Source organism: Apus apus, chromosome 3 (assembly GCF_020740795.1).
Source record: "Apus apus isolate bApuApu2 chromosome 3, bApuApu2.pri.cur, whole genome shotgun sequence".
Classification (NCBI taxonomy): domain Eukaryota; kingdom Metazoa; phylum Chordata; class Aves; order Apodiformes; family Apodidae; genus Apus; species Apus apus.
In genome coordinates this window covers 112,985,817-112,997,114 of record NC_067284.1, presented here as the reverse complement: position 1 = coordinate 112,997,114, position 11,298 = coordinate 112,985,817, and the positions used below count along the sequence as shown (strand labels likewise).

Sequence of the window (11,298 nt, the reverse complement as noted above, 5' to 3'; positions counted from 1 at the left end):
TGATGGAAATTCAAGAAAGCCCAGAAGGGTTTAGGTGAAGCTGCGATGGAGAACAGATGGGAAAGGCCGCGCTCGTCCACCTCGATAGACCCTGTGCTGTTGGGAGGATGGGCTGTGGGATTTCACATCACCCTTCCCAGCCCCCAGCACAGCCAGGCAGGTTTTGCTTCTTGGGTCTGTGTAGCCTCTGTGTGTGTGTGTCAGTTGGTGCAGGTGTGTGTGTCTGGTGTGTGCAGAAGTGTATGTGTGGGTATGTGTGTTTGTGCCTGTGTTTGGGTCTCCAGGCAGACGAGGAGGACAGGGAGCTGGCTCTCATCACCCAGCAGCACATGGCTCTGCCATGGGGATTGTGGATGGTGGGGTGCAAACTGCTGAGGAGGAACTTAATGCTCAGCTCTGCTGCCTTGCACCAAGCAGGGATTTGGCCCTGCTGCCCACACCGGGGGCTGAGAAGCGATCCCCGGGCAAAAAAGTTGGGGAGGAAAAAAAGAGGACATAGCCTGGCTGTTGTACCAATGTAATTTTAATTTTTAAAAGATATACAGAAAGAACGTAGTGACAGTTCCAGTCCCTGGGAATATGGTGAAGACTGGGGTTCTTCCCACGTGGCAGCTACACACACCCAACACATGGGAGGATGTACAGACCCAGGTGTCCCTGAGCACAGCCCCCAGTCACCAGTTGTATACCTTTCACTCCTCCCCTTGAAACTGGCTGCATGGAAGGATTCCAGGCAGGAGCTCTCCAGAAACCATTGCAGGAAGCCCAGAGGTTTATGGATAGGCTTGTCTGTCCATTTTCTAAAGCTCAGCCATCCTTCCCATCACAACATCCTTCCACCCTTCCGCTGACTGATCCTTTTGGTCCCTTCCCTGGGCAGCAGCAGGACGGGAGTGCTGCTGCAGCCTGTGGTGGGGGTGTCAGGAGCACAGACAGTGGGCCTGGGGCTGCTGGTGGGGGTGGGCTTGGGTGGTGCAGGACAGGACAGGACAAGCCTTTTCAGCCTTTCCATCTTCAGGGACAGCTGCCCTGAGCTCTCAGCCCCGATGGGCACCCAGCTCCCTTCTACAGGGAGTGAGGCATCAATGGAAGATCTATCTTCTCAGGTGCTTTTTTAAAAGTTACCTTTAGCATCTGGTCAGGCTGCATTTAATAAAGAAAAAACAGGTATGGAAGCTTCCCTCTGACGGTCCTTCCTCTGCCTCCTGCCCCAGCCAGGTGAGGGCTGCTGCTGGTCAAAGGGGGGGGGGGGTGCCAATGGGCACCGTGCGAGGCGCCGTGCAAGGGCTGTGCAAGCCGTGCAAAGGCTGTGCAAGCCGTGCAGAGGCTGTGCAAGCCGTGCAGAGGCTGTGCAAGCCCCGTGCGAACCGTATTAGCGCCGCCCAGGAGCTGCTGTGCGGGGCGTGCAAATGGCTTGGGGGCCAGGCCATCCCGCACCGGGTGGGACAGGGAATTCTCGGGACGTTGTCACGGGAGTTGCCTCCGTCGCCCGGCGCTATGTGTCCGTACCGAGCGAATCCGCCGGTTGGCATTCGAAACCCGCCGGCGGTGTTTGTGACACAGCACCTGTAAAATGACAGCAAGAAAGAGACCCGAGAGGCTGCAGTGACAGATGCTCGTGAGAAGCGATTGTTGGGGGGGGTGGGTGGGAAGGGGAGAGAGGGGAAAAAAATTAAATAATAAAAAGAGCCGTGTTTGTTTTGGCGAAGCACCTCCATTCCTACAAATAAATCATCGCAGCACTTGTTTTTGTATTTGCGGAGAAATCGCAACAGACATAACCAGGGACTTAAAGAGACTTGAAATAACATCCTAGTAAATACCCCACGTTGTTATTTTAATCGAGACCCGAGGAAACATCTGACTTTTACCAAGGAAACCCTCCGTGCACGGGAAAACATTAGCCCGCAGCCCGGCCGGGGCTTTGTTTTTGCTTCGGTGTCGATCTCCCGAGGCGGAATTACCGGGGCCGCGGGGCAGCGCGGAGCAGCGCGGAGCAGCGCGGGGGGCTCCCCCGGCAGTTCCCGGCCCCGCCGCCCGGGACCCAACCCCGCGGGCACAGCGGGGGGCTGCGACAGTGGGGCTGGGGTCCGCCCGCCCCCTCCTAAGCGTCTGTGAGGTGTCCCCCTTCCGATAACGGGGCGGGGGTTCCCGTCCCAAACGGAGAATCGCGGTTCTTCCCTCCAAAGCGGAGCCGGGGGCTGCCCCGTCTCCCGGATGGGATCGGGGTCCTCCTGCCCAAATACGGGGTGGACCCCTCCCCCCTGATGCGGGGTGGTGGTGGTGACCCCCCAATATAGGGTGAAGGTGTGGATGGGATCCGAAATACGCCCCACTGCAAACAGAAGCGAAGGTGTCCTCCCTTCCAGGTCGGGACCGAGGGTCGCCTTCCAAAATAAAGGGTGGATCCCGCCCACCCCCCGAAAAATAATAATAAAACAATGTAAGGACGAGGTGACCCCCGCAGCGCGGGGGCTGTGGATGCTCCAAATCAGGGGGGGGGCGAGTGCCCCTTGCAAACCGGGGGACAAGCAGGGGGCGAGTCCCGGGGGGGTGTCACCTGCGGGCGGAGGACGAGCGGGGGGCGGAGGAGGGGTCGGGGTTGGGGTGTGGGGGTGTGGGGGTTAGGGGGGTGTCTCACCTGCAAGGCGGAGGCCGGGGACAAACGGGAGGCGGAGGGGGCTGTCCCGGGGGTGTCTGTCTCACCTGCAGGCGGAGGAAGGGGTCAAGCGGGGGGCGGAGGGGGGTGTCTCGGGGGGAGGGGGTGTCACCTGCAGGTGGAGGCGGGGGGCGGGTCACAAACGGGGGGTCCCGGAGGGGGGAGTCTCACCTGCAGGCGGAGGCGGGGCAGGATGACAAACGGGGGGTGCCTGGGGGGGGTGTCTCACCTGCAGGCGGGGCGGGGCGCGGGGCCGGGGCGCGGGCGGTGCTTGCGGGAGGGGTGTGGGGGGGTGTGCCGGGCGGCCGGCAGGGGGCGCCCCGGCGGTGCGGGCGGCGGCGGCGGCGGGCGAAGACGATGTTCAAAAGCGGGCGGGGAGCGGCGGCGGCGGCAGCACCGCGCCGAGCACCGGGCCCCGCACCGCGCCCCGCACCGCCAGCGCCGCGCCCCGCAGCCCCGGCTCTCCGCCATGCGCCTCCGCGCCGCCGCCGCCGCCCTCTGCCTCTGCCTGCTGGGCGCCTGCCGCCTCCGCCGCGGGCTGGAGGCCGCTGCCGTGCGGGGCCCGTCGGCGGCCGCTCCCCAGCGACCCTCGGCAGCCGCGCCTTCCTCCGCCTCCTCCTCTTCCTCCTCCTCCGCCTCCCCCTTCTCCTCCCCGCCGCCGCGGAGGGACGGGGCTCTCCGCAACGGCACCGTGGTCCCGCACCACTACATGGTGGCCCTGTACCAGCGTCTGGCCGCCCGCCGCGCACCCGCCCGCCGCGCCGACACGGTGACGGGCTTCGCGGAGCGGGCGCGCAGCGGTGAGTGCGGGACGCGCATCCCTCCCCCCCCCCGCGCAGCGGCAGCTGGAGCGGGGCAGGGGGAGCCGGGATGGGGTGTCCCGCCGGGACCTCGCCGTCGGGTGGGAGGGATGGGAATGGGGTTTTGGGGCTTGAGGATTGGGGTTGGGAATTGGGTTTCGGGGTGGAAGTGGGGCTTCTGCGTGATTTCGGAGGTAGGGATGGGGCTTCTGTGTGGCTTACGGGTTTGCGCGCGGCTCTGAGCGCGTCGGGATGTGGTTGCACGCGGGAATGGAGCTTACAGGTTGGTGTGAGCACGGGGTTGTGCCCGGGATGGGGTGGTGCGGTGGGGAGCGCGGTGGTGGCGGGAGGTGGGATAACGCGCGGGGGTGCAGCTGGAGCTTGAAGGTGCAGGGGCTGAACGGGAACGGAGCCGCGCGTGAGTCTGAGCGTGGGAATGGGGGTGAGGACAGAGGTGGCGGTGGGGCTTGTGCGTGGGATTGCGGTGGGGATAGCAAAGGGATTGTGCCTGGAGCTGGGGAAAAGCGTTGGAGAGAAGTATGGGGCAGGGAGAGAGCACGGGGGCGAGGATGGCGATGAGGTTGCACAGGGAGTCCGGGCGGAGGATGGATCTCCGGGGCTGGGGGTGCTGTCGGGAATGGGTTGTGAGGTGCAAACCCATCCGGGACAGGGCGGGCAGGGGTGTGGGCAGCTCTGGGGACCCCCTGCCACCTGCCGCAGGGTTTGGAGGTAGCTTCTCTGGGCAGTATCCCCGGGACCGGGAGGGAGGAACCCCGCCAGAGCATTTGCAGCCCGAAAATCTCCGTGGGGCGCCGCGAAGAGCCGGGACGGGGAGGCGACGATCCCACCCCATCCCGTCCCGTCCCGTCCCGTCGCGGTGCCCCGCCGCTCCGGAGCCCGAGGAGCTCGGCATCACGGTCCTCTTCTCCCTCTTCCCACTCTTTCGCCCCCTTCATACCCGCGGATCTAATGATAAATCAGGAAATAAACACATAATGGCACTTAACGATATATATTTGAGGTGAATGTGCAGATACAGATATAGAGATATACGCATATATATATATATATATATATATATATATACACACACATCGCGCCCTGCCGGCAAAGTTCGCTCGGCTGGGATAAAAGGAGAGAAAAAAACAGGAAGAAAAAAAATAATAAAAGAACCCCTTTATCGAGTAAAATGAAAAGACAAACCGAAAAGCAGCCCCCGCCTGCCTCCCGTGCCTGTTGCCGGCTGCCCCGGGGTGGGACAGCGGCGGCTGCCGATGAAGAGTCCCCCGGAGCCCCCCCAAATCCGTCCCGAAACCCATCAGGGGCCGTGTCCTGCCGGCAGCCTGTGCAGGGAGATGTTTGCTGAAGCTGGAGGGTGCTGCGATGGGAGGCTGGGCAGTGCCCGGCTTGGGAGAGCCGAGGGAAAAGCTCTCCCAGGTCCTGGGAAGTTTCAGCGCAAAACGAAACCAGATGAACTCCGGTTCAAAGGGTTTTCTCCTTATCTGCTCCTTGCCGAAATGTTAGATCTGCTTTTCAGATAAGAAGAGTAACAGTAGTGATAGTAACGGTACAGGTAATGATGATGGTGTCAGTAATACCCAAGGACGGGGAGGAGATGCTTTCCCACCCAGCAGGCTGCATCCCGGCTGTGATGCCCGCGGGCAGGGGCTGCGTGCTGGGGGTGTCAGGCAGGGGGCTCTGCCGGCAGTGGGTCTGGGGGCTTGGGCGCAACAGCCACGCTTGCAGCGTGCCCGGCTCAGGTTTCTTGTTAGAGAGTGGAAAAAGAAAAAAACAACCTCCCCCACCAGCCCCCCCCCCCCAACTCCCGAGCTCGTTAATCTCTTTTTCCCCATCTCCGCTTCCCTTTTTTGGGTTTTTGTTTGTTTGATTCACATCGAGTATATTTAATGGGGGCCAGAAACTGTGCAAGGCTGTGTTTGGGGTTTGGATCCACCCAAAATAAGTGACAAATGCAGGCTGGGCTGGCTCTCAGCTTCTGGGAGTGTCTGTGTCAGACACCCCCAGGCACAGCATCTGCATCCCCGACGTCTGTTGCCTGTGCCTGCCTGCCAGGGAAAGTGAGGATTTTCGTAGCATTTTCATAGCGTTTTGTGTGGCATATCTGGGGCTTTCTGTGTGTGTGTGTGTGTGTGACACTTTGGATGGAAGAAATCAGTGACAACCTGCTGACCAGGGGTGGGACTGTGCCGTGCAGGTTCAGGTGGGGATTCTGTGCCAAAACAGGGTAGTGATGCAGCTGGGGGGTACTGAAACCTCTGGGAGGAGGCAGAGAAGCCACCTGGGGCTGTGGGCAGGAGAGCTGATGGGAAGCCACTTGGCTGAATGGATTCCTCCCCATTTTCTCTCGGTGTCCCCAGCCTGGGTGACACAGGCTGTGCCTCCCACTGGGATGCTCAGGGTGCTTTGCTGCCCAGCGACGATCTGCCCCGTTAGCCCCGTCTCCCTCATGGCACTTGGCTTCAGCTTCCTGTGATTTCATTTTTCTTCATTTTCCCTTCTTTTTTTTTGTGTGTGTTTTTTTGTTTTGTTTTGTTTTATCTCTTCCAGATGCCTCCCCGTCCGCCCCCGAGCAGCGATACCTCTTTGACATCTCCAGCCTGCCCGAGGCTGAGGAGGTGACGGGCGCGGAGCTGCGGGTCCTGCGCTCCCTCCCGGAAAACCGCAGCTTGGCCCTGTCCCCTGAAGGCACCTTCCACCACCTCCTCCTCTCCACCTGCCCCAGCCTGGATGGTGAGGAGCCCCAGCTGCTGGACTCCAGAGCCGCAGACCTTCTAGACTCGGGCTCTTCCAGATGGGAGGTGTTTGATGTCTGGGAAGCCCTGCGGGATCGGAAGGAGAGGTCTGTCTCGGGCAAGCTGCTGTGCTTCCTGCTGAGGATCGTCTCGGATCAGTCCGGGAGGCTGCTGCCCCCAAGGCAGCTGGGGTTCAGCAAACCCCGACCCCAGCCCCACGAGAGAGCCTTGCTCGTGGCCTTCTCCCGCACCCAGAGGAAGGAGAACCTCTTCAAGGAGATCCGGGATAAGATCAAGGCCCTGGGTAGCCCTCCCTTCCTGGAACCCCCCGATCCTGGCCAGGAGGGCTACACCAAGAGGAGGAAGAGAAGGACCACCACGGCTGCCCGGTCTGGGGGCAGAGGCCACGGGAAGAAGGCCAAGACCCGCTGCAGCAGGAAGCCCCTGCACGTGAACTTCAAGGAGCTGGGCTGGGACGACTGGATAATCGCCCCCCTGGATTACGAGGCGTATCACTGCGAGGGGGTGTGTGACTTCCCCCTCCGCTCCCACCTGGAGCCCACCAACCACGCCATCATCCAGACCCTGATGAACTCCATGGACCCGGAGTCCACCCCCCCCAGCTGCTGCGTGCCCTCCAAGCTCAGCCCCATCAGCATCCTCTACATAGACTCCGGGAACAATGTGGTTTACAAACAGTACGAGGACATGGTCGTGGAGACCTGTGGCTGCAGGTAGCAATTTCTGCAGCTCTCCCCACCTCCCCACCCTGCCCCATTTTATATATATAATTATAAATATATATATATATATATATATAAAATATATATATATACACACGTACACATTTGGGTGTGTGCCTTTCCAAAAGCCAAGCTCAGAGCAGGTGTCCCCTGCCTTCCTGGGCCCACCCTGGCCGTGAGCCCAGGAGGGTTGAGGGGGATGGCCTCCTCAGCAGCAGGGATGTAGATTCCCCCTCCCAGGCCCTCTCAAAGCAAGAGCACCTCGCACCACCCACGCTGGGTCTCCTGGGCCTCAGCTGGGGGAGATGCACTGTGGTGAGAGGCTGAGCTCCCTCCTCAGAGCTGCCACCATCTCTGTGCCTTGGCTGCTCCCTCCCCCCCGGGGAGGGGGTCACACAGCCCAGCAGAGCCCCCAGGGGATGCCTGCTCAGCCTCTAAGCTCTGCCTGATCCACTTGGTTCTCCCAAAGTTGAGCTGACGCCTTCTTTCCCAAAGGTTTTGGAAAATGTCTGGCCAAAATTGTCTCTGTGGGGAGGGACAGCCTTGAGGGGTGGATGGAGCAGGGGCTGTGGCAGAGGGGTCCAGCCAGCATCACCCTCTGGCTGTGGCAGTGGGGTGGAGGGGAGGTGGGAATGCTCTTTTCTTGAAGTTAAAGGGGTTTTTCTGGCTGCCTTCAAATCCCCTGGGTCTGCTGGAGGCCAAGAGATCTCCAGGGGGATGCAGGGGTGGAGAACCTGTGGCTGTGGGATGTTGAAATCATTTGGTCCGGGCCTGTTCGCAGTGGGAAAAGATGGTCAAGTCTGCTGTTGGGGACAGAAAAGATGGTCCCCATCAGCTGAGGCTAAAGCAAGAGTCAGATCTGAAGGAGAGCTCGTGCTCTTAACAGAGATGGGAGCAGTCCTGGAAGGTGTTAGCTGGGGATGCTGTGGCTCTGCATGCTCCAAAGCACTGGTCTTGTTGCTGGTGTCCTGCAGGAGGTACCAGCTAGTGGGGTCCCCTCCTTTTCCTGCACAAACCCCCACTTTCACACCAGGCACCCGGCATCGGGCCCGCGACTCAGCGTCTGGAGAGAAGCAAAGGTCCCGAGTTCCCGAGGGAAGACCCAATTTGCCTGGGCTCTTCTTTTTCCAAACAACCTCTAGGAAAGCCCGAAGCCCCACCCTGCCTTCCTTTGGCACATGATTTCCCCCTGAGCTCCAGCCCTCCCCAGGGCACTGGCCTCTCCCCGCTCCATGAAGGGAGCCGGATCTGCCAGGAATGGACATTTCCCAGGAGAAGGGGTGGACGCTGCCCTTGGAGACTGCTAGAAGAAACGAGGTGCTTTGGCCCATCCCAAAAGGGCTACAGGGTTTTAGTAACTCAGGAGCTGAGGATAAGTCATGCCTTTAAATTAGAGAAGCCTTGTACCTGCTCCAAGGCATATTTGGATGCTGGGGAGCGTCTTCGCTGCACCTTGGTGGCACTTAGGACTGAACTTTGGCTTCGTGGCTGGGTTGGCTTAGACCAGAGATGTATTTGCACAGATTTTGCTTCTGATAGTTTGTTTTTTACTGTCGGTCAAGGTGTTGTTGGCATGTAAACATCAGTGCTCGTTAGTGATGGCAGTTTGCTTCTGGGGAAGGTAAATTCCTGCTGGAAAACGTGGGGGGTTTTTTTCTATATCATGCCTGTCATCTTCCATCACTGGGGTGTTCTAGGGAGGGCTGAGGCAAGCCAGGGCAGAGAGGGGCTCACCTCAGAGGCTCTACTGACATCCAGATGGTTTCAGAGATCAGGGAAGCCTCAGTAAGGGTCCAACAGCCACCCTCAGGCCCCTCCAAGAAATACATCAGGATGTGGATGTATCACCCTGCGCGTCAGTAACTGTGGTACATCCGCTGGGCTGAACCCCACAGCCTCCCTCCATCCTTGCCCTGCTGAGGTCACCTCAGGCTGAGGCTGGTGGCAGCTCAGGGTGAACTTGGTACCCCTAGGTCTCGTGTGACCCCCTTGAGCTTCTCTGGCTTTACATCTGCATACCCAAGAGGAAAATCCAGCTCCCTGCCTCAGCATGGGTGGGAATATGTACCCAGGGGTATGTTCTGAGGTGGAGGTTCATGGGGGAGAGGAAGGATCAGGTCCATCATGGTGGGTTTTCTCACTGGCAGCACCTGGGGGGAGTAAGGTGCAAGTAGCAGGTGAGGAGAGGTGAGTGGGAGGGCTGATGGCTTTTCTCTGACCTTCAGCCTCACTGCAGGTGGTTGGGGAAGGAGGCTGGCATGAGCCTTGCTCTGGAAGCACCACATCATTTATGAAGTTACCAGGCTTTCAAAGTACCTAATTCTTCAATCACTGTTGGTTGCTTGGTAGTTTTCCTCACTGCTGAGACATTTCTTTTTAAATATTTTCATTTCTTTTACCCCCTGCCCTTCCTCCAAATACTTGCAGTGGAGATTTGTGGGCAGCTCAAATCCAGGCAAGGCAGACACAGTTCCTGGCAGCACCCCTGGCTGATGGCTCTTGTGAGCATCAGCTGAGCAGGTGGCCTGAGACCTGCTCCTGCAGGACCATGTCTGAGGGGGTGCCAACTCCACTCACCACTGGTTCTGGTGGCCCTGGTTCAGCCACAGCTGCCAGGAACAGACAGACAGATGTCACCTCAGGTCTGGAGGTGGCTGGTGGAGGGTGGCAGCTTGGGTCTCCTTATGCTTTACCCTGACCCTGCTGCTGGGGTGCTGTCTGCTGCTGGGGCTCTATCCTGAACCCCATGATGGCTTCACTGAATCTGGTGAGAAAAGCTGTGGCTCAGCTGGTGCAGTTTCATAGCCTGCATTGCTACCATGAACAAAGTGGGGGAGAATTTGGGAAGAGCATGGAAACTGCTGCTGGCAGTGATGCCATCTGTGGTTTTGCCCATGAAAGAGCCAGTCCTGGCTCTCCCAGCTGCAGATCCCTCTCCCTCAGCAGGCATGTTGGGTGGGAGAACAAACTTCAGCCCCCCACGGGGTGAGCTCAGCATTCACACCCATGGTGACACCACCCTGCCAAGCCACCCTTTGAGGAGAGCATCCCTTCCTTTCCTGGGCAAACAACTACTGAAGGACAACAGGAAGGTGAAGGGTGGCATTGGAACCTTTTTCTGCTCACCTAAGGGGCCGGGGGCGGGGGGGGCAGCCTCCTGCCTGGGGCTGCTCTGGGGGTGTGAGTATGAGCAGGGCAAGGCTGGAGGGGAGCAAGGCTGGGGGCTGTCAGTGGGTGACTGTGCCACTGCCTCCCCAGGCAAGTGTTTTGGGCACAGCACTTGACAGTCATGTTGCTCCCTGCTCCCAGAGGAGTATTTCCAGAGCAAAAGCCACCAGTCATCCCTTATGAGGGTGGGCTGGTGTCCCCACATGCTGGCTGCAAGGGCTGCCTCGCCATCCCCATGCAGATTCAGAGGTTGCACCTGAACATCAGGATTAGGCTGAGGATGCAGACACCAGAACCCCTGCAAACAGAGGTGCTGAGCCCCTGCAGGGCTGCAAAAGCCTTTCCTGGGCAGGGAGGCTCCCATGGCTGAGATCCCAGCCACACTGGGGAGCAACGTGGGGATGCGTCTGCAAAGGGCATGGAGGAGGAGATCAAGGTGCAGAACAGTGGTAGCCCAGCCCAGCCCCAGAGCTAGTCCAGAGCATCACTCCTAACACCACAGAAACACTCTGGGGAAATTTTATGATCAGTTGCCTCTTGCCTGAGCTGATTTTTGGGCACATGTAGGCATTCTGAATAGGCCACTAGAGGCTGAACGTGGACAGACGTGAGTTCAGTAGACAAAGAGTGTTTTTAATGGGTAATTACAGGTTCTCAATTGACAATATTTATACAACCTTTCCAGTTTAAAAAAACCCACAGTTTCCATGCAGAGTATATTCCCCTGGAGGATTTGTTTGACCTTCCACACCATTTTTATCTGCAGGATATAATTACAGTGAAGCTAGAAATATTAAGCATTTGAAAAGGACTATGTATCTACCCTGAACTGGCTCCCTCCTCACTGCATGGGAACAGGAGTGTGCAGGAGCAGGGGAGCTCCCAGAGCTTGGAAGCACTGGGGCTGCAATTCAGGGAAGGACACCCAGTGGGGACAGTCCTGGGGTGTGGGCCTTGCCTTGGGGCTCCTCCAGCTCTGTCAAACTCAAAGCTGTGCTTAAGCCACTGCCTTCACTGTGTCCTGCAGCCCCTGTGTGCTGGGCTCCCATGGCAGGGATGGTCAGAAGCAGAATGGTTTTATGCCCAGTTTGACTGTCTGATGACCAGAGTGCTTCTGGCCCAGAAATAATTCAGAAAACACAAAATTTAGCCTTTTAATTTATTCTCTTAATATA

The 11,298-nt window shown here is 58.8% G+C and overlaps 1 protein-coding gene across 1 annotated transcript; it reads left to right on the top strand.

Annotated features, from left to right (window-relative positions):
• Positions 1-3,128: 3,128 nt before the first annotated feature.
• On the top strand, positions 3,129-6,950 carry GDF7 (growth differentiation factor 7). The gene is made up of 2 exons (XM_051614762.1): positions 3,129-3,459; positions 6,028-6,950. Exons 1-2 carry the CDS (start codon positions 3,129-3,131, stop codon positions 6,948-6,950), a joined length of 1,254 nt encoding a protein of 417 aa, XP_051470722.1.
• The last annotated feature ends 4,348 nt before the right edge of the window (positions 6,951-11,298 follow it).

Coding starts and splice junctions, on each gene's coding strand:
- GDF7 (XM_051614762.1), top strand. CDS start 3,129: ATGCGCCTCCGCGCCGCCGCCGCCGCCCTCTGCCTCTGCCTGCTGGGC. Junction 3,460..6,027: donor CGCGGAGCGGGCGCGCAGCG/GTGAGTGCGGGA, acceptor TATCTCTTCCAG/ATGCCTCCCCGTCCGCCCCC.